At 35.5% G+C, this 26,218-nt stretch overlaps 4 protein-coding genes across 9 annotated transcripts; 2 read left to right on the forward strand and 2 right to left on the reverse strand.

Annotated features, from left to right (window-relative positions):
- Positions 1-1,249: 1,249 nt before the first annotated feature.
- Positions 1,250-2,888, forward strand: LOC125193556 (putative WRKY transcription factor 65). The gene is made up of 3 exons (XM_048091380.2): positions 1,250-1,505; positions 1,824-1,973; positions 2,081-2,888. The coding sequence occupies exons 1-3, from the start codon at positions 1,360-1,362 to the stop codon at positions 2,640-2,642; spliced, it is 858 nt and encodes a 285-aa protein (XP_047947337.1). The 5' UTR covers positions 1,250-1,359; the 3' UTR covers positions 2,643-2,888.
- Positions 2,889-6,877: 3,989 nt separating this feature from the next.
- On the reverse strand, positions 6,878-9,441 carry LOC125195681 (ras-related protein RIC2). Its single transcript, XM_048093828.2, has 2 exons — positions 9,021-9,441; positions 6,878-7,464 (listed from the first exon to the last, which is right to left on the reverse strand). The coding sequence occupies exons 1-2, from the start codon at positions 9,239-9,241 to the stop codon at positions 7,032-7,034; spliced, it is 654 nt and encodes a 217-aa protein (XP_047949785.1). The 5' UTR covers positions 9,242-9,441; the 3' UTR covers positions 6,878-7,031.
- Positions 9,442-10,463: 1,022 nt separating this feature from the next.
- Positions 10,464-13,893, forward strand: LOC148929434 (uncharacterized). 6 transcript variants are annotated; one of them, XR_016128693.1, is made up of 8 exons: positions 10,465-10,640; positions 10,724-10,853; positions 11,230-11,562; positions 11,662-11,708; positions 11,860-11,922; positions 12,079-12,314; positions 12,403-12,462; positions 13,681-13,893. XR_016128693.1 is itself a non-coding variant. In XM_089056126.1 (8 exons), the coding sequence occupies exons 2-7, from the start codon at positions 10,742-10,744 to the stop codon at positions 12,417-12,419; spliced, it is 705 nt and encodes a 234-aa protein (XP_088912252.1). In that variant the 5' UTR covers positions 10,469-10,640; positions 10,724-10,741; the 3' UTR covers positions 12,420-12,462; positions 13,681-13,893. The 6 variants fall into 6 exon arrangements, 5 of the variants coding, with proteins under 5 accessions (XP_088912253.1, XP_088912250.1, XP_088912251.1 ...); XM_089056126.1 differs by having other exon boundaries at positions 10,469-10,640; positions 12,079-12,211; XM_089056124.1 differs by lacking the exon at positions 13,681-13,893 and having other exon boundaries at positions 12,403-12,653.
- A 9,780-nt stretch (positions 13,894-23,673) lies between these two features.
- Positions 23,674-25,762, reverse strand: LOC125191996 (protein GRAVITROPIC IN THE LIGHT 1-like). Its single transcript, XM_048089447.2, has one exon. The coding sequence runs from the start codon at positions 25,553-25,555 to the stop codon at positions 24,191-24,193; it is 1,365 nt and encodes a 454-aa protein (XP_047945404.1). The 5' UTR covers positions 25,556-25,762; the 3' UTR covers positions 23,674-24,190.
- Positions 25,763-26,218: the final 456 nt, after the last annotated feature.

A 26,218-nucleotide genomic window follows, 5' to 3' on the forward strand; every position in this document is an offset into this window, starting at 1 on the left:
TAATAATTAAAAAAATTTATTTGATATTTAAAAATTGAAATTTAAAATTAAATTTTATAAAATTAAATCTAATATTGAAATAAAGAAACAAGGTGAATGATGGCAAAAGGGAAGAAGAATGATAATTTTGAAATAATATCAGATTTAGTACACCACTGAAATAATATCAGATTTAAAATGTAAAAAGACCAAATCGCCAAAACCCCCTAAAAAGGTATTTTCGTCACAAAATAGTGAAAAGTGACCATTTTCGAGATAAACGCTTAGTCCAGGATTGTCTGAGGATATTTTTAGAATCCAGGGTTCATTGGTGAGATAAACACATAGTCCAGAGACTATTTTTATAGTTCACTCTATATTTTATCGTGTGTGTATTTTTTATTTATAAAGCAATCAAATATGTACATAATAAAGCATTCAGTGTTTATTTGAATGATGTTTTTATTTTCACATTGTCGCTGGACGCTGAGTTATGTTTAATTATCCATTATACTCTATAAAACTAAAACACCTTAAAATCATTATTTTTCCACTAGATTTAGAGATTTACACAACGAATTAATTATTGTTATGCAACATAAAATTTTGAAATCAAGAAGTTTGCAATGGGTTTGAAGAAAATATATAAATAAAGCTATGTATGATTTTCAATATTTTAAAAACAATGGTAATTATTTCTTCAAATTTTCTTCATATGCTTATTACGAATGTATCTCCTCGCAAACACAGTTAATTTTTCATATATAGATAAATAGATAATGATCAACGCCAAAAATATTCTACTACCATTTGCTTTCCAAATCCAAACCCACAATGTCACGATCTGCAACCTAATATTGCTGTTAAGATAACATTAAATAACCCGCAGATTTTAAAAATCAAAACTCATTAATTTACGTCATTTTTTCGTATTCTATTTCAGCATGATTCCACAAGATACACAAAATCCAGTCATAAAAAAACATTGGATTTAAGCAATTAAGTAAATTAATTAGTAATGCACACTAAATTCGAAATTCAATTGTGGTCTGTGGATATTGTGAGCCATTTTAAATGTGGATAAAAGTAATTAATAAAATTAGCCACGACTCAGCCTCGCGTATCGACACGCGCTACGTCATTACAGAGGTGCTAATTAATCACATCATTAGAGTAATTAATCAACATTAATGGTCCCTTTTACATTGCATTATAATATGATCAACTTTGGATTACTTCCCACATTTGCTTGCACGTCCCTCTTTAAACTACACAATTATCGATCTGTCACCATTTTAAAACCCACCACCCTCTCTTCCTCCATTTTCTTGCTCTCATCAATCTCTTTTTTTTTTCTCTCTCTCTCACAGCCATTCCGCCATGGACACCGGCTTCAACCGACACCGCCACCGTTCCGTTAACGACCTCGACGACTCCGAGAACTCCAACAGCGGAGGAGATTCGCCGCGCTCCTCCGCCGTCTCCACTGAGACCAAGATCGCCTCCACATCATCTCCCAAAAGAAGGTAAATTAGCATTCCCTCATCTCCTCTGTCTCTACTATCTTCGTCCAAAAAAAATAAGTAGTAATTCTATTTTTTCATTTTCACATGAAAAATTAATTTTTCTATTTAGTGAAATGTGTATTTTTCACTCTATATTTCAGATAAAAGTTATAAAAATTATGTTGTCCATTTTCAAGACTATTTTAGTGTATATAAATTAAAGTCAGTTTGGTACGACAGATAACTCATCGATTTTAGAGTTTTATAGCTAAAAATGATCTAAAATTAGTGTATTTATCATGTTTTGTTTATTTATTTTTCCTACTTTACAAATTGCAGCAGGAGAGCCATACAGAAAAGAGTGGTGTCAGTGCCAATCAAGTCCGTTGGATTAAAGCAGAAGGGCGATCAAATCGGCGCACCACCGTCCGATTCATGGGCGTGGCGTAAGTACGGCCAAAAGCCGATCAAAGGCTCCCCGTATCCGAGGTGGTTAACTTAATTAATCACAATTAGGAAACAATTTGTGGTTTTTTTTTTTTTTTTTAAACGCGAGAATATGTCCAGACCACTGAATTTTTACACGAATATTGCAGAGGTTATTATCGGTGCAGTAGCTCGAAAGGATGTCCGGCAAGAAAACAAGTGGAGAGAAGCCGATTGGATCCGAAAATGCTACTCGTAACGTATTATTGCGAGCACAACCACAATTGGCCGGTTTCCAAAGCCAAAACCGCCGCGAAAACTCCGTTATCGGAAGATGAAGATGAAGACGACGAAGACGAAGACGAGGAAGAAGAAGTAGAGAAGAAACACCGGATCGATCTATCCGATCAATCTCGTCACGACGAAGTTGCGGCGGCGGAGGATAGCAAATTCGGCGGCGGCGGAGAAGGGATGTCGATTCAAAATGGCGAATTCGGATGGTTTACGGATTTCGATTGCGGAAATTGGATTTTGGAGAGTCCTATGCTGGCGGAGGAGAGGATCAGCGCCGACAGCGAGATGGCGATGATTTTCACGATGCGGGAGGAGGATGAGTCGCTGTTCGCGGATCTCGGCGAGCTGCCGGAGTGCTCCACCGTGTTCCGCCGTGGGATGGTGGAGAGGGAGGCGGAGCGGAGGCGGTCGGAATTGGCAGCCGCCGCATGCCCTTGATCCGGATTAGGATTTAGATTTTTTATTTAATTAATTAAAGAAATGTTATGAGATAAAGTTTTTTTTGTGTTTAATGTAATTTTTACTGTTTGTCAACACTTAACAGCGTAGTGGTTAGAAAAATAAAAGAAGAAGGTTGGTGTTAAAAATTTAATCTCCTTGTAATTAACACTTTTTGTCGTTTATGTTATGTTCATTCCACATTGTTATTTCAGAAATTCAATTGTAATGGTAATTTGCCGTAAATTTCTAGATTTTAAATTTTGGGTTTGTATATTAATTTTAAATTAATTAATAAATTAATGAATTATTGATCTATTCTAATTTGACAACTAACTAATAGGAGTATTTCGATACTAATATGATTTGATAACTTACTTATTACTATATACTCTCACTTCATCCTTTTAATTTTTATCATATTTTTTCATTTCCATTCATCCCATAAAATTTGTTACATTTCATTTTTTATCATTTCTTATATTGGATCTTATATTTCTCTAACTCATTTAAATTCACATTTTATTATAAAACTGATATATAAAAGTAGTACTAAAGTAGGACCTACTATCTACTAACTTTTTCAACTCACTTTTCATTACATTTTTTAAAACTCGTGTCTAATTAAAGATGTGACAAATTTAAGGAACTGAGAAAATATTTTATTATAGTATTAAAATTATGTAATTTTGTTTGTTGAAACAGAGTTTATATTAATAAAGAATGTCATTGAGAGGAGAAAATGAAAAATAAGAAATGAGAGAGAGCACATGAAAGGAAATTACTTCCTCCGTCCCACATAATAGTCACACTTTGTCATTTTAGCCTGAGACCACAATAAGAGTCACTTTTCATATTCATCATGAATAGTAAGTAGGTTCCACATTCTATTAACACATTTTATTCATATTTTATTATAAAATCAATATAAAAAAATGGATCTCATATTGCAATAACTTTTTCAATCCACTATTTTTTACATTTCTTAAAACATATGTCCACAATAAGAGTGACTCCGATTGTGAGACGAAGGAAGTAATATGTTGCCTAGAATATGATGTCTTGGGTCGAATAGTTTTACATGAATAAGTCATCAACATATATTAGCAATGAAATTATATCAGTCATAAAATTATAAAAATTCAATATTTCAACAATTTATAAACTGGCTTTAAAGTTCAAGTATATTACCATCACATACCCCTTTGTATAGTTATGATTAACTGATAGTAATTCTTAATGATTAGGAATGTCAATGAATAATTAAGAACATTATTGAGCATCTTTATGTGAATGTAAGAATAAAAAGAGTTTTAGTGGCATGATGTTATATAGTCGTGTTAATTAAAAAATCAATTAGGTATACCACGCTACCACGCTTTGCTAAGTGCTTTGTCCTCCAATAAAAACAAGTTCAAAAAACAAAGATACAATATTAATATTACAAGTCCAATTTTATTAAGACTTACCAAATTAGATTAAGTAACAGATATGCAGAAAATTGTGAGGAATTTACTAAACCTAAATTATAAATCTTGAGACCATGCCTTGTAATCGCATTACACATGTGTTTTTCTCGTTCCAAATGTAGTTAATTAGTTTTATATTTGTTTTATTTCATATAATAATCATGCATACCCAATCATTATTTGCAAACAAACTAGCAACTTGGACAACATATTTTCACAATTTAAACACTACATAATGATTGAATCTAAAAGGGAAATGAGCTCAAAAGTCTACATCTCAACAACATTGACTTTTTAATGTGAATCCACGGAATTTTGTTTCAAACCTCAGAATTTCTAATATCAACTACTCCTTCGACTATGAATATGCATTCCATTTTAACTCAGGCTCGAATTTTACAGAAGTGGAATAACACAGGTATAATTAGAAAATAATTCAACATAAGTATCACTTTTATAGTATAATAGTCATAAATATGAATTAAATAAATTAGTGGAATATGGATTATGACTTATTTACTGAATATAATAAAAAGTAAGACGTGGAGTGAAAAGAAAATATGTGATACACATTCACACGATGAAAGTAGTATATGCAAAATGTTACTAAAACAGTGACAAACGCAGGAAAAAATATTAATAAAGACTATACGTACTACTATATTTTTCTAAAATAAATAAATATAAAAAAAGTATACCAAACTTTTAACATGTATTTTCTTCGCATTTTCAATCCTCCTCATCATCCAAGCTCGATCATTTTGGTCTATAGTAGATAAGCTTAATTCGTTAGATAAAATCTCTATATTAAGATTCTTCTAATACATAAACAAGATACTCCTATTTGTGTAGTGTTCAAAACACCAATGTAAGAATGGGTAAAATATGTGAATAGCAAAATCCTAATTTGATGAAAACTACTGTACTATTATATTTTTGTGTAATGATGATGCATTTTCACTAATAAGGATAGATTTAGAGTTATATTTTATGGAAAAAGGTAGTAAGAAAAGACAAGTAGTAGGTGAGCTTTGAAGGACCACACAACTGGCCTTTCAATCATTAATTAAGATCCAAAAATAAGATAATTTAGTAGTGATTAGTTTGTCTATGTGATTGGTTGTAGTAAGAGTATAGCTTTATTACAGATGAGTCCCCACATGTTACACGTGCATCTCATCGCGTTGGGTGCGATTCCTAATTAACATTACATAATTATTGATTAACAGCTCTAATCCTCTGCCTTATCCGTTGTAGCATTGGGTGCATAAAATTATGTAAAGGCATCGCTTTTTTTGTCATATATTAATCGACCAGATATTCAAAATATCTAATTCGACGAGGTATAGTACATCGTAAAACAATGTATACTCGCTTTTTACTTTATAATAATAATAGTACTCCCTTCGTTTCCTCATATACAGTCATAGTTGAGACAAAACTTTTTAGCACGGAGTTTAATAAATAAATATTTAGTGTATTAAGTAAATAGTAATAGATAAAAAAATAAGAGAGAGAATAAAGTAGAAAGTGACAAAAAATAGAATAGAGAGAAACAAAGTAAGAGAGAGTAAAGTAAGAGTGAGAAAAAGTGTTACCATATATTGAAATGACCTAACTATGAGGGAACTATCCAAAATAAAAAAATGACTCAACTATTAAAGAACGGAGGGAGTAATACTTTGTATGAAAATAGTCTTGTTTTTTCGTTTAACACCGTCCATCAAAATTAGTTCTATATAGTTTTAATAACTTTTTCATTTGGTAATAGAATAAGTTTTATTTTCCACTAATAATATTTCAATTTTTTCTCTCTCTCAGTCTCTCACTTATTTTATCAAATCCTACCTCCGTCCTCTAAAATTTGTCCCACTTTGACTCGACACGGGTTTTAAGATATGTAATGGAAAGTGAGTTGAAAAAGTTAGTGGATTGTGGGTCCTACTTTTATATATTAGTTTTATAATAAAATGTGAGTATGAATTAGTTAGTGGAATATGAGGTTCATTACCAAAAATGGTTAAAAAGTGAATGAAACAAATTTTGGGTGACGGACGGAAATGGAAAAATGAGATAAATTTTCAGGGAAGGAGGTATACTTTTTAAAATCTTGGCACTCAAAAATTGATAGCTGGTAGTATTATTTACCATATAAATCTATTATCAGTCATATTACAAAGTACATAAAGCGATTAAACTATAAAAGTGCATATATAAACTCCAAAATTGAACACACAATTACACACATAAATGCATTTTATTTTACCCATAAAAAGTGAATACATAAATTCCTAAAGATATAATACAGCTTATATTTATCTGATCTTACTGGTAGAAATTCCATCGGAGAAAACAGAGTATATTCATTTTTTAAATGAATTTGATCAAAAAAAGATTGGGAAAGACTGGTAGCGAAGTAAAACTTAATAAGACCTTATTTAATCCATTTCTCTATTGTAAGTCAGCAATTCTTAATACAGTACTACAATGTTAATAGTCATGCCTCATGATGTATGAGTAAAATTATTTAGATTTAAATCATTTAATTTATTTCAATCTTCAAGTCAACCACTCTTAAATTATCATGTTATAAGTCACTGCTCACGCATGGGTATAGTCACTGAAGTTTAATACATTTTCATTAGTCAAAATATCTTTTGATAATTGATAATCATCATACAGCATTGACAAACTATAGAAAAAACTAAATAAATAAAGTAGTAGTAGTAAGATTTTTTCCCCTTTTTTCTTGAAATGACACGTATATTGATGTCTGAATCAGACAAACATCATGTGAATTTGGCATTCCATGAAAATAATACAAATTAAAGCATGTCCATATTTCTAACATCTGCAGAGGTAAAAGTTTACACCACAATCTCAAAGACGATGCAGCAGAAAACAAAGATGGCACCATACCTCACGAGCAGCAACCTCCTTTCTTCACATCCGATACGTCCTTGCTCACGTCGATTTTCTCTCCCTTGGTCGGGACAGTCTGCATGTTCCCGTCGTCACCTGCCTCCATGCTCTTCTTGCTCACGATGCGGTATATTTGCGTGAGAACCTCCGTGAATGCATTTTCGACATTGGTAGCATCTAGGGCCGAAGTTTCCATGAAGTAGAGCGACTCGGTTTCAGCAAATGAGGTCCCATCGTCTGTTGAGACTGCCACCAGATGCCGGAGGTCGCATTTGTTGCCAATAAGCATGACGACTACGTTGGGATCAGTGTGATCCCTCAACTCCCTTAACCACCTTTCGGCGCTTTCAAATGTGGAGTGCCTAGTGACATCATATACAAGCAAAGCACCAACAGCACCGCGATAGTATGCACTTGTAATGGCACGGTACCTGGAGAAAGGACGATGTTCAGAGTGGGTAAAAGGCAACAAGTGACAGAATAACTGAAACCATATCTTGTGTTCATCTATACGTTTGTTAGTTCCTGTAAACAGGAAAGCTATTTAATTCCATAAGTCCAATGTTTCCGCGGGTCACAATCAACCTTGACTCGTGTTCTTTTTGCTAGTTTAGTCTCTAAACTTGGATCTAACCTCAAGCCAGGATATGAAACCCTCAAGGATAACAGCTACATTTGATCTTACGATTTTGGACCCCGCAACGGTCTGACATGACAAGACAAGGTTTGTAACCATCAAGCCCATAAGGCATTGGAACTGTGTTGACTCATAACAAAAAGCTGATTGTAACTCATATCTCCATCTATTAATTAATTTTTTGGCTGAAACTTAACACCAGCCAAAAGAATAAAAAATGTGCCTCAAGATATCATTTTCCTATCATTTCAGTAACAATTACTCCACTCAAGACATGCAAAAAGAAGCCTGACTGACGGTTATAAGAAAATTCGTTGAAATAAAATGCTGAAAAATTGAAAATAATAAAATGAGAAAAGAGGGAAGCAAAAAGTGTAAATCTTTAGAAAAGCAAATTTTCTCTACACTCAAGACATGCAAAAAGTACCTAAAGTGGGCATTGCTTAGAATTAGGCAAGATTATGCCAAACTAGATTTCAACAACTCCTAGTTACCTTGAATAGATATCTTTTCTTTTTTGGCAAAAGAAGCCTATTTTTACTTTGATAATTATCAAAGACTTTTACACTTCATACATATCTTTAACCTTAGGCATATTATACAGTCAGCAATTTCATCCATGATTATTGATATTTTTGATAAAATGCCATATACACTACTACAACTTTGCAAGAAGGCATAAATTAATGAGACGAAGAAGCTGGGAAAATGGTTACAACTAGGTTCTAGGATTCTGAAGGCCTTGCAAGTAAGAAAATCATCAAGCAGATTTTGCACAAAACTTGCAGATTCATTTGCACTCCTTTGAGCATAAAACCAAATACGGAACTCCAAGCAAATATTTTTGCAGATATTCCATAGGATCACTTGCTTTTCGAATGACTCATGATCATCCATCACAGCTAGACGATTCTCATTTCCCACCATGAGCAGGAAAAGTTAAAGGCATAATTCAGTATATGACTGAATGCACACAGAAAACTAAGACTTGTACAATTTCGTATATTCCTATGAAGTTAGATAAATTATGCCAAGAATCTACCTTCCAAAAATCAAACATTATCTCCAATTATTAGCCCTAGATCACTTTACCCCTTTCAGCTGTTACTCAAACATCACCACAGCATCACACAGCCAATAGATCCATCCAAACAAACCCTCATCCCCCTAGATAACTTAAAAATCTACAAGCACAACTTCCATAAACAGCAAAATTCACAAAATCCATTGCTACTTAGCAATTCTGGAACAATATCACTAGATTCAGCAATTCTCTAACAATACAACTGAAAAAACAAATGCAGGAGCAGCAGATCAGGTGAGTAGCAAACAATTAACATAAATCCGCACCTCTCTTGGCCCGCAGTGTCCCAAATCTGAGCCTTGATCACTTTCCCGTCGACGTTCAAACTTCTGGTGGCGAACTCGACGCCGATAGTTGATTTGGACTCGAGGCTGAACTCGTTCCGAGTAAACCTAGAAAGCAAGTTGGATTTCCCGACGCCGGAATCGCCTATCAAAACAACCTTGAATAAGTAGTCGTAGTCGTCTTCTGCTCGGTAACCCGACATTGCTGCAACGGATTCGGATGGTAGCAGGGTCGGGTCCGCGGATCCAGTTCACTGAAGACGAAGCCTCTGCTGAGAAAGGTAAAGTAGTTGAAAATTGGGTGGGATTTTGGAGAGATTGAGGGAGATGACTACAGTGATAGGATTTGCTTTTTCAGCTCATTTCCTTCTTTTTCACTCCTCTATTTTTCTTTTTTTATTGCATACAAATAATTCCATAATTTTAGATGTCGATATGGCCGTTGAAATAGCAATACACACTTTATTGGAGTAATTACAATTCTCGTACAAAATATTTCCCCAATATTTCAATTGAGTACAAAATATTTTTAGTTAACAAATATCATACAAAAAATTAGTGTTACGAATTAGTACATTCCATCTAAAAGTCACTAACACTATTACTTTTTCTTATTTTTCTCCAAAATTATGCCCTAAAAAATATGATATTATTTCTCTAAATAATACCTTATACATTGCCATATGGGCATTTTATTAAACAATGAATTCACATTTAACTTTCGGCTAATATATGTAGCTAATTTTAGATTCTAAAGGATTAAAAATAAGAAAAAGTAACGATATTAGTGATTTTTAGACGGAATGTACTAATTTGCAACATTAATCAAACTTTTTGTATGATATTTGTTAACTTAAAATATTTTGTACTCAATTGAAACATTAGTACAACATTTCGTATGTAAAGTGTAATTATTACCCTCACTTTATTTAGTTTATTTTTATTTAAACTAAAATTACGCATCTATCATCTATCAATATATCTAAACATAGTACTATTATGTTATACATTTGATTTATGAATATATAAAATTAGAGTTGTTGGCAAATACTACATTTTGCAGCCCATATTAATAAATGTGGTTGGAACATATGCTTAATTATTTGATACATATTGTATATTGTCCAAGATAAACTTTTATCAGATAAATTATCGCAATTTGAGCAAAACCAAGAAACATCGTCAATTGAGTAATCACTTTTTCAATTCTGAGCATATCAAAAACCGGTGTATATTTACACGGGAATTCATTGGAAAATAAAGTTTGATTCATTGGAGTACAAATTAAAATGTGTTTTACAAATTTAAAATGAAAAATTAAATTTAAGTAAAACAGTTTTTAACTTGTCTTAATTGAGGGTATTTTTTTCCGTATATATCTGAATCAAACTTTTTAGAAATTAAGGATTAAACTGAAAATTTCCAGAACCTGAGGGATTTGAACCAAATTATCAAATGTGAAAGGACCTTGTGCAATTTATTTGAATTTTGAGAGGTTTTCCTATTCACAGACGCCACTTTTTCTTCCAAGGAGCTCGGCCCACCGTTCACGTCGCCGCCTCTGCCGTCTGGTCGCGCACCTTGATTCCACGATTAGTTGATGTATTATTGGAAATATTGCCTAAATTGATTCTCATTCTCATTGCTGCCCTTTTTGGTTGCTAATTTTGTAGGTTTACTCGCAGATAGTGTAAAAGGCTTCAATGGCAACAAAAAGAGGAAGACCGCGAAAGAAACCGCGTGGAGAGGAACAGAATCGCAATGATAAAATCGCCTCGCTGAAAGAGAAAGACGAGGCATTTGACAACTACGAAGGTATACTCTTCACCTCCGCAATATTGCTAAATACATAGAAATAGTGAAGAGTAGAAAGGGAAATCAGCATTTTTATCGAATTTTTATTGCTAAATATGTGAAATAGTATGAAGAATGGAGAGGGAAATAAGCATTTCTGTCGAATTTAGGCGCACCAGTTACCACAATTGGATGCTGACTGCTCAACTTTTGATTGACTCTGCAATTGCACATTCAGATTATTAGGTTAGCTTAGCAAAATTATGATATGATACTTTTCTTTTGAGTTGTGACAAACATCAGAAACGACCTTAGGGCTATACTTGTTCTTCGTTTGAAGTATGTATTGGTCATCAATTTTGGCATTTTGAATTTACTTGCATAATTTATTCATCAGCTGAGAGGCAATGTGCTGCAATCAGAGCTCTCCGGGATGTTGAAATCGAACGTTTTAGCACTATGCTGCAGTTACTTCGTTCTTATTTCAGTGAAGACCAGTTGCAGATTCCTGTATTGCAGTTTTTCGATGAAAAACTAACGAACCTAACCCTTGAAAAGACTGGAGAGGATGGCCAGTATGAAGTGAAATCGAAAGGGGAAGCTGTGGATGTGGACCATGGTGATAAAAGAACATTACATGCTGCTCTTCTACGTCGCTTGTCATTAGCTTATCCTGAATTCTCCTCAGGGATTCCTTCTCTATGCGGCTTCAAATTTTCAAATCAAGCTGGTATTGAGAAATCGTCTCTTTAAAGTTTAAACTAGATGACCCGATCTTCCGACCTTTCTCTACATGTATAGCTGGTGATGTTTTATCATTATGTCGCAGTGAAAACAAGCCTTTTTGCTGCTGATAAACTAGAGACCAGGAGTCTCGTATGCCCTGTTCTTTAATGCTTCCTCGATAAATTATTCATTACTATTATTTATCTGTGTTTTATCAGTTGCTTGAGATAGGTAAGGCCATTATTTGCTTTTTGTTAGCTGTTAGATACTCATCTCTGCTAACCTCTGTTAAAATTTTCAGGTTTTTGACGAGCCATCACAATCACAAATGCTAGAACTGAAGGATAACCTGCATACTCCAAATGTATGTAAATGTTTGTCATTATGACATAATAATATGTGGTAATCTTTGCTTATTGATGTAAAATTAGTAGTTACTCCATATTTGCTATCTCAGATTTCTGCATCTGAGTTAACTTCTCATTGATAATGTAACTTCTCATTGGTAATGTAACTACAGGTTAGTAACCATCGATTGTCAGTTGGGGTAACCCCCAAAACCACGAGGTTTCCAAAGTCTGGCGAGATGCTTCTGTCAATACGTGGCTCACCCCTCGGTGTCTTCAAGGAAGATAACATGGAAACTATAAAAGGTATGAGTTTCTTCACGAACAGATTATGTGAAACTCAAATTTTTGCAATGGGTCTGGTCTAAGTGGCTAAGCTTGAACACCAATAGTCTCTCCGTAGCGAGAGGTATATGGTTTGACTATGTTTCAACTAATTTGGGCATGGCCTAGTTTGTACTAGCTTGGTTGTTCAAATCTTTTCTATCGTATTATAGAGAGTGGAGATGGTTGAACTGCCGGACCCAAGACGAAGCATTTCAGTGACTTCAAGCGAGGTAAACGCTACATGTAAATTAGCTGAACTTTCTACCCGAGTCATCCCTGTTAATTTTTTGTTTTCTTGCTGCTTGTCTAAAACGGATTTGTGGTAGTCTTAGAATTTTGTAGTTTATTCGTAATATTAATACTTTATCAAATCTTTAAAATAATTATACTACTAACTTTGTGCCTAAAATAGTACTCCTAGACTCCTAGTAGCTGTGAAATATAAAAGGTAATCCTTAAATCATGTGTATTAATCTTCTTCATTATCTGATTATAACTGGTCCTTTTCTGGAAAATGTAGTCTGAAAATTCAGAACTTATTTAAAATCATGTAAAAAGATCACGTTTTCATTTCCAGTGAAGAGAACCTTGCACAAATATCCATTTCTTAACATGTACCAGATCTCGCAGGTTTTTTAATTTATAGTTGGATTTTTTATTAATAAAGTAATAATTTGAAAGGTAGTTTAGCAATACATCGCATCTTAGCAAATATTTGGATGCATCCCATTATTAATTGCTTCATATGAAACATGTAATCGATCACATTTAAAAACTCTGGTACCTAATTGTCATAAGGAATTCGGTTGTAACCGATTTTGCAATAGAATCTCAGCTCAGCTCAATTTGAAAAATCAATATTGACCTAATTAAGGTTTAGGAAACGACTTCTCCATAGTTGACTTTTAATACATGAACAATATATACATATACCGATCAATTATGATACGATATAAATTATTAAAATAAAGATGGTTGACATCAAGAATGAATTATAAAGATGCATGCACATGAAAATATATACACAGTCATATTCAAATTGGACCTTCCTTGATTAATTTATTAACAAGTCAACGAACGCACTACATAACTTAGTCCTCTGAAATACTATTTTTAAGGACATAAAAATCGAGACGCAATTATTTGCATTGGAAATTTTATAAAATAACAATAATTTAGGATGAAAAAAAAAATGTTTATAAATTAAGGATAGATTAACTTAATCTTTTGCTTTTTAGGGACGCTTTCATTTGCGTTCTCTAATTTCAGTTGCGACACTAACAATGACGTTTTTTGAAGCGTTGATGGTATATTTAGAAACATAAATTTAGCGTCCTTAATTGCATTAAAAGTTCCCTTAACGATTTTTTTTGTTGAAGTGATGGAATTTTATGCAAGTCCATCTTTCAAGTGCTACAATTTTATGTAAGGACAAAATATCTTTGCAGGACATTTGAGTATCATACAGATCTGTCAAACATGGAGTTAAGTTTCTTACCTATCAGATTCAAAGCGTGTCGATCGAATCTGTTGATTGGCAGTTTTCAAAGGAAGAATATATAAATGCAGACATATGTAAGTATGAATTGGCATATTGAATTTTTCTTTTTTGGTTTAATGGCGAATCCAAAAGGAAGTATTGACGGCAGCATTTGGACATATATATATACCACCTACACAGCTGCACTGGTCGATTTTTCAAACACAAAGTCTTAGTATTAATTTTTTTTACGATATATGCAAGGAAAAGTTCTAAATTCTAAGTAATTATTATTCTATTATGGAAAATGGTAAAAGAATTTATTCATAATCGAATTATGATATTGAATGTTTCTTTATATGAATACAACTTGACAGGAAGAAATGAACTTTAGAAAACGAGGGCCGGCCAGCTCAAGTGTGAAAATGAACCACAAAATGGAGAAGAAAAAGTAAATAGAAATTTAGGCATGTTTGAAAGCTACATCAATGGAGCTAGTCCCATGTGATTGGAAACTTGAAAATGTAAAATTACTTTCAAATTATTCTTTATTTCCAAAAGATTATTGGTATTAAAATCACGAATACAGTCGAATTCTAATATTTCTATTAAGTTTAAAGCAGATGAAAAAATTTTAACTTTGACCTTGTAGTTAACTGCTCACAAAAATGACTCTGACCAATGAATTCTGGCATGGGTTAGTGTTACGAACCTAAGAGACTAGTATTTTAGTATGAGTCCTCTTAGTTATATACTATTGATCATTTCATTGAGAGCCAAGCAACTCAGAATGGTGATCCAATCTGATCGTAACTACAAGAACGTATAACAGTTGACTCAGAAGCAGTACCCAACGAAATAGCAGTCTGACAAAGAACTAGTTGTGACCAACGAGGTTACGAGGATATTTAGGAGCTTGACTCAAAGTAAAACATGCACGAAATTAAAGACCAAGAATAAAATGGCCGGCGACTTATCTCACTTCCCCACCTAATTTAGCTTCCACGCGGCCTTCATTCAACTCAAATTACATCTCTTAGTAGTGCCATCCACCTTATTTTGTTTGACCTCACACACAAATTCAAACTAAAATTCTACCAACATTCGCATATTTCAATTTTTTTCCAATTAAATGCCGTACCCTTCAAGTTTGCATTAAAAACTAGTCATATTACATCTCAACACGCATTGAATAAAGTAATACTTACACAATAATATTATCTATAAGAAAAAACATTGAAAAAAAGAAGCATTATCAAATTTGACTTGGCCCAACCACCTTGTGTCCCACTCTTTTCCTAGTGTTCCTTATATAGTAGTTCCCACTTTTTATATTCCACTCAATATTCTATATATACATTCTCCAATTAATCTCTTCAAACTCCTCCTCCCTTTCCTCCACTAAAACCCTCTTTCTCTCTCAAAAAAAAAGAAGTTTCTTTACATCATTTTTACAACAAAAATGGCTCTAAAAGGTGTAGTATTTGTGATGGGAGTGATCATATTTTGCAGTTTGGTGTCGTCTACACAAGGAAGAAAGCTATTTATGAAGGTGGAAAATAGCAATATTCCACCTCACCGGGAAGACACGTCAGCAGCGGAGAAGGTGGAGGCGTCCGGCACCACCCTTGATGAAAAGCTCATCGCCCGCCACCTCGCCGCCCTCGATCGGATTTTGCGCTCCGTCCCTAGCCCCGGTGTGGGCCACTAGCTTTGATCTTCACAATTTTTGAATTCTTTTGTTGTTGAGGCAAATTAAAGGCCTTAGTAATATTTTGATTATTTGCTAGATTATTAGATGATTAAATACACATGTGAATGTATAGAGTAGGATTATTTTTTTTCTTTTCTATTTTATTCAATTTATTTTTCTTTTGATGCTATTTATCGACGTGTTTGTTCCGATCATGAAGACCATAGACAATGTGTGAATTAAAATCAAATTTGGTTACTAAATTGGTATCTCAATGAAAATTTTATTTTACTAAAAGATCTCGTAGATGTTGTCACATGGCTACGTTATACGAAATGGAACCGTGAAAAAACTCAACGCAGTGAGTATCACACATTAATTGCATGTAAAGCAAAATTGTGATGTTTTGTCGGAAAAATCGGGTTGTTCGATATGTGTGTAATTGAAAAAATCATGATGTTTTGTCAAATTATGATCCGTCATTAAATTTATATTTGTTAGCAAGTACTACTATTTCGACACAACTTCTGAGCTTTAATGAAATTGTATATGATATGACAGTCGGGAAATCATATATCTAAGTCACTGTCATTGACTAACACAACGTCGTCTATTCATAGAAAATGGACATTGTTCAATTGAAAATAAACAACTACAGTATATTTTACTGACGGGTAACCAGATTTTTCATTATGAGATAATTGCGATCAAGTTTTTCTGGCTGATTTTTCAAATTATGTATGGAACGGATTAGAATTTGATTATATTAATTATTAATAACAATTTGCCCCAGTTTTAATGTATAATTTGGTTAATTGTTGAGGCAGAATATACTATTAATGCATTAATTTGAAGCAAATCAGAATTTTGTAGACTGTTCAAACTCATGTAAACATAATGTGACATACATGATTATTTATTTATTTATTTGTAAGTATTAACATACAGCTATGTAGATGGCAAGAATGAGAAAGGCAAACATGTAAAGGTGAAAAGGAGACGCGTTTTTTTCGACTTTTTCCACCTGTCGTTATAATGTCGGTTAAGTGACATTAATACTAGTAACTTTTTAAGTAGTATTTTCTCTCACAAAAATAGAAATAAATTAGTAATAAAGTTTTTAAGTAGTCAGTGGTAACTGGTAAATACATCATACGAGAATGACCCTAATTATTCGTGTAGATTGCTCCAAGAATTTTTTCCAATTTTGGTAGATCTAAATTAGTTTGAATTTAATGAAGCAATTGTATATAGTAACATAAAATCGTCACAATTATAAATACTCATACATGTGAGTCATTGATGATCAACATGCTTGGAAGCGGATCAATTATATGTTCATTGAATTCGTGTACCCCTTTGTCATTAATCTTAGTCACTATTAGCTATTTTCTTTTTAGCAAAAAAAAATGCATTTCATTTTTCTTATATTATTTTATTTGCTCGTACTTTATTTTATTTCCACTTAACTCACTTTACACAATTTTCTTAAATCTCATGTCTAAAAAAATGTCTTGTGTAGAGATGGTTGGGGGGGGGAGGGGAGTATTTTTTTTTCGATGTTTAATTTACTAGGCAAGGTGTATTTGAATATTAATCTTTGAATTTTGTGAATTTAGATTTAGTAGGGGATGTTGGATTTTTAACGTGGCGTGTTGTTATCAAGTTGTGTCAATACTAAGTGAATTTTGTTGCTATTGGGTTCATGTTTAAAGGAATCAGTCAATCGGGTGTAATTTATATTCATGTCAAAAGCTTCGTTAACAATTTGTGTTTGGCTTAGGGTTAATCAGATAGTATCATTGTCATATCGACATGACAATGATAATGACCCGGCCCGAACCCACCAATTTGCAAGATCCATATGGCTTCCCTTTTAAGTGGCAAACTTTTTCTTTTCCAAAATTAAATGACCCCATACTACTATTAGATTTCATTGCCGAATTTCTTTGTGGATGGTCCTTTATGATCATTATATTTTTATTCACCAGAAATGCATACAGCTTATTTTTGTGGTGTGAAAACAAATCCTCAAGAATATATTCGACCGCACATCACATTACACTCTAATAATAAATAATTTTATTATCAATTTAGTTGAATTCGCAATACTTGTAAATCTACGAAATTGGCTGTCGGTTTTCCAAATTTGTAAAGTAATCACAGATTCACAATTATGAAGAAATGAATTCAATTATAGCTCTATTGATTAACGTAAAATACGTACAATTTTACAATTCGCTGAGACAGCTAACGTTTTATTGCATGTTTCAAACCAACACTTAGGCTCCACAATAATCTACCTTTTGAGGCATCAAATTAAATATTTAGCTTAAATATAATAAACGTCCTGTCACAATATTAGACTAAAGGCAACAAATTAATTTAGGGTATTATGTTGGGAGGAGGTATAATAATTGACATAAAATCCTAGATCAAATTTTAACTTTATCCTTTATCAATTTGGACATTCAATAGAGTTTTTCAACAAGTTGAAAACATGGAGATCTATATCACGTGCATTTATATCTCATTGTTGAATTTTATTTACATTAAATCAATATCTAAAATTTTAATCTGTGCATTCTATCACAAAAGTCGGATTTAACCGATTTATTTGATTTTTAGATAACCATCGTATACATATATGGTGGAAGTAAGAATAACATTAAAATTCATTGAAAATTAAGCAAAAGACAATTTTCTAAGCGAATAAAATGCATTTAATGAGTTTGGTTAAAAACATGGTCCTCACATTTCGTTGTGCTCATTAATCAACGACCAAAATTCAAAATTCATGTCAGAAGTTAGGTAGCAATTTTTCCAAATTCCACAAAGCCCGACGTTACCAAACAATTTAATTATATCTTCAATATTAGTTAGGGAGTAGTATATTTCCTTTGGAATAACTTTGCAAACACCGTTCTCATCTCCTTGTCTCGGCACATTGTCTCCACAAGATCTTGACCACATCCAATTTTCCGACGAGGCAGATGAAAACAAAGATGGGAATACATGAAGAAGAAAGCAAAACAAGTGCGTCATAGATAGCATATTGTGAATTCACTGTTTCATTGATTGAATTGTAAAGTTGGATACATTAGCATAACAAAGTAGGATCTAGAATCCGTTGCTAATCTATGTACAACCGGATCAAGCTTTGATTACAGATCTAATATAAACAGGATCATCGAACAATTTTCTTCACTAAACGTCTCTCTGTGTACCTTTGCGGTCCTCACTCTTAGTTGTTAAGTGACTCCATAATGTTATCCATTGTACGTATTGTTTTGGCCATCTCCCGTGCTCCAAACATCTTCACGATGCACTTCAACATTGGCTCGAACTTTAATTCTCTATACGAGTTTTATTATACCGTGGAGGAAATCACGAGAATCTTCATAGTATATGTGGATATTAGCGAATATTCAATCATCGCCAACCAACAAAAAAGTACTCTGTATTTGCCTTTTGCAATAAAATTACTGGGAGGTAAAAAACAAGGTACGCCATCGAGGCAGGCCTACATCCAAATCTCATATGCTAATTGAGACCAGTGAGGTTAATATTTCAAAAGAAACGTACATGAAGACTTGGGAGAGGGTTCACCACTGCAAAATATGGGTGGACACTGGTTCGACCGGACCATAAAAACGAGGCTGCGCTTTAAGAAATCGAATTGAATTGCAATAGCAACCCATGACTTAAACAATCTTACTTTTCTAAATGAAATATGATCCATTTCTACATTCCTCACTCATTTTAAAGTGACAATTAAAATTTAATTTAGGAGTTTAAATCAATGTCATTTTTTAGTATTTCTTTAGGTATAATTTTTGGTTTCAAAAAATGTACTAGCTGTTCGAATTTTATTTTATTATTTTTAATTATCTATTTTAATTTCGGGAAATTTTGAGCTATAGTAAAAAGTTATGAATAAAATGAGACTTGCTTATGTGACTAATATGACTAAAATCAAGTTTCTCATCTTTGGGCAGTTTTGATCAGTTTTTCTATTTCAGTGTTCATTACAGAAATTAAAAAAAATTCTTGGAGATTAGGCTGTGTAAGCATAGATTAAAAACCAGCACATCAATTTTTTTTGTTTTCTTTTTGGCGGTTTTAATAGTAGTATTGCATGAGATAGAAAACCCCATTTGAAAGAAATCAGATGATATGAGATTTTTCCTTTAGAAACAAGATTGCCCAATTATCACATTTTGTGCTTGTTTATGTTTATTTTGTTGACTATATACATTGTTGTTTGTTTGAAGGTTTTTCTTATTAGTAATAAAGCATCTTGTATATGTAGCTGATGTTGTTTTCTGTAAAGAGTAGTGAATGTTATATAGATGAACTCTGCTTGTTAGAACATGAATGGATTATTTGTGTTTTCGAAAGTGTTCAACGCAGAGTTCAGCTGTATTGGAGAAGGTCATCCCTTTAGTTAACTTGAATTACGACTGGCAGATGGTTTATTGATCTTGTGCTGCTGTCACATATTTGATATTTCTCCTGAAATTAGCTTACTGAATTTTGTTCTGTTACAGATAAGATAAGCTCAATTGCTACGCGAATCATGTCTTTTCACGACAGCAATTCCTTACATGATGATGAGACGGTTGAGCAGCAGCACGAGCGCAAGGTACAAGCAATAAAATTGTTTTCCTTGTGAGTTGTGAATCTAGTGAATACAAAGTTTGTGTTGAAGTAAGTAAGTAAAGGTTGCTACTACTAGTATTTCAAAAATTGACTTGATCATTATGCATTGCATTGCTAGACTGAAGTTGCAATCGAAGGAGAGACTGAGAAAGTATTCAGGGCAGGACTAAGACTAGGATTGAAGGTATATTAAAAGACTCTTTAGGATATTTGAGTCACTCTATTCGAAATTGTGCTGTTTTTCCTGAAATTCAAAATCGTCGATTCAGCAGATGAAACATCTGGTTTATGTCATTGAGAATGCCATACTAAATCTCCGAGAAGGACAGGAGCAGATGGCAGGGGTGATTGACTTCACGGGGTGGTCATTATTAAGCATGAACGCAAACGCCTGTTTGGACTCTGTGAGAGCATCTGTCAACATGATGCAAAACCATTACCCTGAGAGACTACCCTTTGATATTTGACGAATTCTGGGAGGGTTGTTTTCTCTAGTCTTAAGTCTTAACAGCGACTTCTATCCAAATGCTTCCATTTTATGCGCTGAGAAATCGCGCGTTTTGCCTGCATCCTTTTTCCTCGGCCACAATAAATGCACTCTTGCTGAATACTTCAATCTGCCAACATGATCTTTGATGCTATTCAGTGTTTTTCGTGATTCTGATGGTGAATATTCATAGCCCTTACTACCATTTTGCATCATACCCGAAGAGCAGAGACGTTGCAGATGTCCCGAGGGAGTATTTTGATGTGGAGCATCTCCCGACTGAGTTTGGAGGTACCGGTAAGCTGCATTACTATCACAAGTAGTTTTATCCAAGTGAATAGATCTCTTAAATTGTACTACATGATGAGATATTTTGTAGTATTTCTTGAAAAAATTATTCGATTGATAAGATTTAACAGGATTTTGTTTTCAGAACCTACTTTACTATGCATTTCATCATAATGATAAAACATTCAGATGAAATGTTAGATTATAAATCACTGTGATTTTTTCATTAGACAAAGAGAAAAGTAAAGACAAACATCATCAATGTTATTAACTCCTTACCTTATTTGAAAGTAAAAAGATAACGAATTTTTACTATTTCTGTTTTCAATAGTAGTAGTATTAATCTTTTGCATTTCTCTGAGTCTTTTTTATCTTTTCCTTTTTTTCCTTTCGATGTTGGCTTTAGTTTTATGCAGTTCAATATCTTCTAATCGTTACAATTTTGACAATATACTATACGAATTTTAATATAAATTAATAAAATATAATCAAGAGAAAGTTTTGTATTTAATAAGAGCATCCACAATGGATGCCCGATCGCGTGCCCGATCGGCCGAGATCGGGCTCAGGCGTGGTCGGGCATCCATTGCAGCCCTCAGTCACGCCCGAGCGCGACCGATAGTTTGGTCGCAACCGATCCCGAGCCCAATCGATTGGGCGTGAGCTCGGGCGCCTATTGCAGAGGCGCGCCCGAGCCCGAGCCCTATTTTTTTTTTTTTAATTATTTAACCCTAATTTAAACCACTATAAATACTCCATTTTCTTCACTTTTCACACACCAAACCTTTCACTTTCTCTTCTATATTCTCTCAATATCCTCACTTTCAACAATGGATCCGAGTCAATACCCGAGTCCGAATAATGTCGACGACGATATGCCGATATTTGGAGGAGGAGGAGGCGGCGGCGGCGCCCGGTGGCCCGGCCACGAAGACTACCGGGTTGAGACGCCTGGATCTGTAGGATCCACTTTCGTCTCCGACTCTGAGTTCTATCCGTTCTTCGGCACCGAGGAGTATCGGGTTGAGGATATGGAGCCTAGTTGTGGGCAACCTCCTGCCCCTGTGCGGCCACCGCCGAAGAAAGGGAGGAAGAAGATGGCGCGGAAAGAAAAGGCGCCATCGGTCCCAGTCCCAATCCCACACGACGAGCCGAACGAGGAGTACGCAACAGGGCGTACTGACTACGAGTTGGATGAGTACCTGAAGGTGGCTCAGTGTTGGGTCGATGTATCGGAGGATTCGATAGCCTCCAACAACCAGACTTCGGCCAGGATGTGGGATCGCATTGAGGAACGCTACAACGAGGCGAAACCGAAGTGGGCGTTCAAGCGGACCAAGGTTCAGCTGCGCAAGTATTGGGATCGGATCAAGGTCCACGTCAACAACTTCTTCTATATCTACAACAGGAACAGGGACGGAAGAGCTAGCGGTGAGAGCATGGAGGATGTCCTCAACAAGTCGTTGTCCGAGTACCAACAGCAGTTCGGGCAGTTCAAGTTGTACAATGTTTGGCTGATCTTGAAGGACAAGGGGAAGTTCAACGGAGGGATACCGGTTGGATCCTCGGCTCCGAAGCGGACGAAGAACACCTGGCGATTACACGAGCAGCGGCCCATCTCCTGTGGATCTGAACGCTGAGCCGGAAGGGAGTTCCGGCACGCCTACGTCTACTTTTAGACGTCCCATTGGTACCAAGGCTGCCAAAGCCCAGGCCAAAGGGAAGGCGAAGGCGGGCGCGTCTGGATCAGCGCCCCCCCCCCCCCCGCAGGCTGCGCCTCCTCCATCTGTTCAGCTCATGGACAGGGCGATCGAGGAGTTCGGAGGTTACCGCGAGGTGGTTGAGTATAGGTTTATACTTGACGCCCAAAACAGCCTTCGTCAAGAAACCGATCCGGAAGTCCGACAGAGGACTAAGAATATGATCAAGAATTTGGCCCAGAGGTTGAATTTAGATGACTAGTTTGGTTTTTTCTTTTTTTTAGTATTTTAGTTTTAATGTAGTTTTTTTAGCTAAGTATGATGTAGTTCCACTTTTAAATTAAGTAGTGTAGTTTTTTTTTTTTTTTGCATTTGTAGTGTTTAAAATAATATATTTTGGTATTTTATAGTAATTAAAAACAAAATTAAAAAATAATGATTTAAAATTGAAATGAAAAGTGGATAAGAGATAGGGCATGCACTAGGACTCCACCATTGCAGAAAAATAGGACATGTTGACGTGGCAACCACTAGGACTCTCACTAGGACTTCCACTAGAGCATCCATCGTGGATGCTCTAAGCACAAAAATTTCATATAAAAAGTTTTGTTCATGTTTTATTTTTATACATCTCATTATTTACGTTTATATTATTAGTACTATCTACGTGAAGTATAACAGATTTATTATCACTTGTACAAAAAGGTGGAGTATATTATTGTTTTATATTGATAAAAAATCATTATTTGTATGTCACGTAGATAAATAGTTAATGTCGTTTGCATTCATATAGTGTCAGGAATCTATTGAAGTGACAAATAGCCGAAACTTTTGTATAATAATTTATTCAAAAATCAAATAGTTTGTACTCCAGCAAATTTGAAACAAATAGAAAATATTTATAAATAAGTAATTATCCCAAGAAAGCCGACAGGTATGGTAAATTAAACACAGGCAAATATTCCAAAGAACAGGCAAATATTCCCAAAAGGAAAATAATACTAATTTTTTCTCATCAATTTCATTCCACCCCGCGTTACGAATAATTAATGATTGCACTTGCACTCACAAATTCAGCAACGAAAAATAGTACTAGAATAATTGAAAATGATATAATGATGTTTCCTCTACTTATGTAAAACGTATACTCCATATTTAAATAATTATTTACATGACATTAATTTATTCCATACATCTCCGATCTGTCTTTTCCTCGTCATGAAATACAAAAACAATAATAAAAAAAACCACTACCATAATTTAACCATCTCTTTTTTCCGGCCAAAGGGCCCCTCTATTCTCTACTTTTTGCGCCGCCGCCCCCACCATCTCACCGCCTCTCTCCACCGCCCCCTTCCCGCCAAAAAAAACCACTTCATTTCTCCCTCATCCGTGGGCCCCACTTTAATTCTGTCTCACTACTCCCATCTTTTAAAACTACCGCATTTCATAATACGCCCACGCGCCGCCGCTGCTCCGCCGTCTTGAAAAGCGATCCTCCTCCTCACACCTTTTATTTCCAAGCGGACTGTCAACATCACAATCCTGAAAAAGAAAATCCGAATGGTGCAGAGGGGATCTAATTTCAAGATTGTGAGACCCCACCGTAGCAGGGGCGGCGCGTGGGAGAGCGCGTGCGGGGAGCTAGCTAGCTCTTGGCCGGAGAGTCTGTTGGAAAGAGATACACCTGGCTCTGCACCACCGTCTGCCCGACCTTAAATCCAGGAACCACCGTGAACGCCACCCTGACGCCGCCGTCTGCGGCGGCGAAAGCCTCATCCATCACGCTTTCCATGTACACTTCGGAGAATTTGGAATTCCGACTGATTTGAAACAAGCTGACTCGCCGATCAAACGAGAACGACAAGCTATGCAGCAGCCAAATCCTCCTCCCCATCTCCGCAAACGCCTTGAAGAATTCCGTTTCCGGAAACTCGCCGGAATTCACCATTTTCCTCTGGTTCAGGTTGCCGGAGAACGAGAATTCCATTTTCGGATGCACCAGCTGAAGGTATTTCGATTTTAGGAATTTTCCGAAAAACGAATTAGGGCTTTGCTTCACGAAATTGATCGCGCTCGCCGATCGCAAAACCCTAAATTGATCGAAGAAGAAATCGCGGCGCTGACGTGGCGTCTCTCCGCGAACGGAGGATTCGCCGCCTTGGACGGCGAATCCGGCATCGTTGAAGCCGGAGAAGATCTCTCTGCAAACAAACGATTCAAACGCGAACGCTTTATGATCTCTGTTTCTAAAAACGACGTCGTGCTGGATCGCATCTGCCGCGGCGTCGATGTCCCAATTTGCCGACTCCATTTCGCGAATTAAAAGCTTGACGAATCCGCGCACAGATCTCAACGCGCAGTGCAAAACTAGGATGAAATCGCGAGGACTGACGTCGGAGAATCGAACGCCGTCGAGAACGGAGAAGGATCCGCTGGCATTCATCTTCTTCTCGAGCGATCTGTTGCTCTCGGCGGATTCTCGGAGGCTCTGCTGCAGCGACGCGATTCGCGCCTCCTTGCTCTCGATCTCGGCTCTCATTTTCTTCATCGTGATCTCGTACGTCTTCATCAGCGACTGCTGCTCCTGGATCTCCGCCAGCATCAGCGTCACGTGCGGCGGCGACGAGTCGATCTGCTTTTTGATGTAGCTGTACTTGAGCTCTGATAGCGCCTTGAGCTGGTCGACCACGGCTTGATCGGCGCACTGGATCGCGTCGCCGTTGTAGGGGAACTGCGCCAATTGGAGCTCGGCGTAGGCGGCCTTGGCGGTGGAGATGGTGGCGAAGAGCTTCGCGACGAAGGCTTCCATGGCGGCGCGGGTTTTGCACTCCTCCATGGCTTCCTCTGCGTCTTCCTTCTCGAATTGATGCGACTCGCAGCATCGGAGCTTCTCCTGAGGGAGGAAGAGGCAGAAGCCTGGGTTGTTGGAGCGGTTTTTGGCGCTCGATTTGAGACTGATTACTCTTGAAAACGTTTTCGCGATTCTGCTGCGGGGCCGTGCTGGTTCCATTGCGAGATTTATTTGGCTGAATTGATGATCAATTCATGGAAAAAGGGAGAAGAAGATGAAATTGGATTTGGATTTGGATTTGGGGAAAAAGGAAGGAGATAAAGGGGGGTTGAGATTTGAGAGTGAGAGGAAAAAAGCAGGGGATTAGTATGTAAATAAATGGCGGGAAATAATTAAGCATGCGCGGAGAAGAAGGCATTATTAGGAATGCATTCATCTCGAATTTATTATAATTATTTATTTCTTATATAGTCTATGGCCAACGGTCGTTTTTCTATTTCGGCCTGTTTATAAAAATTAATTATCTTCCGATTTTGCTGATATAATTCATTACTTTCCTTTATTTATTTAATTTCAATTAACAATATTTCTAAACTTTTTAATCTTAATGTTATATTAAAAGGTTGTGGGAAAAAGAAATGGACCGCTCACAATAAGAGTCACAATTCACTGTTACAATAAGTAGTAAGTAGGTCTTACATTCCATTAACTCACGTCACTCACCTAAATTATAAAATCAATATAAAAAAATAGGTCTCATATTCCACTAATTTTTCCAATTCACTATTCTTTATATTTCTAAAAATTGTGTCCAGACCAAAGGTGACTCCTACTAGGATACGAGTTCAATGTATTTCTTGTGTGCTTTATCCTATTACTACT

Source organism: Salvia hispanica, chromosome 4 (assembly GCF_029641045.1).
Source record: "Salvia hispanica isolate PSC_SH4W2 chromosome 4, Shi_PSC_v1, whole genome shotgun sequence".
NCBI lineage: Eukaryota > Viridiplantae > Streptophyta > Magnoliopsida > Lamiales > Lamiaceae > Salvia > Salvia hispanica.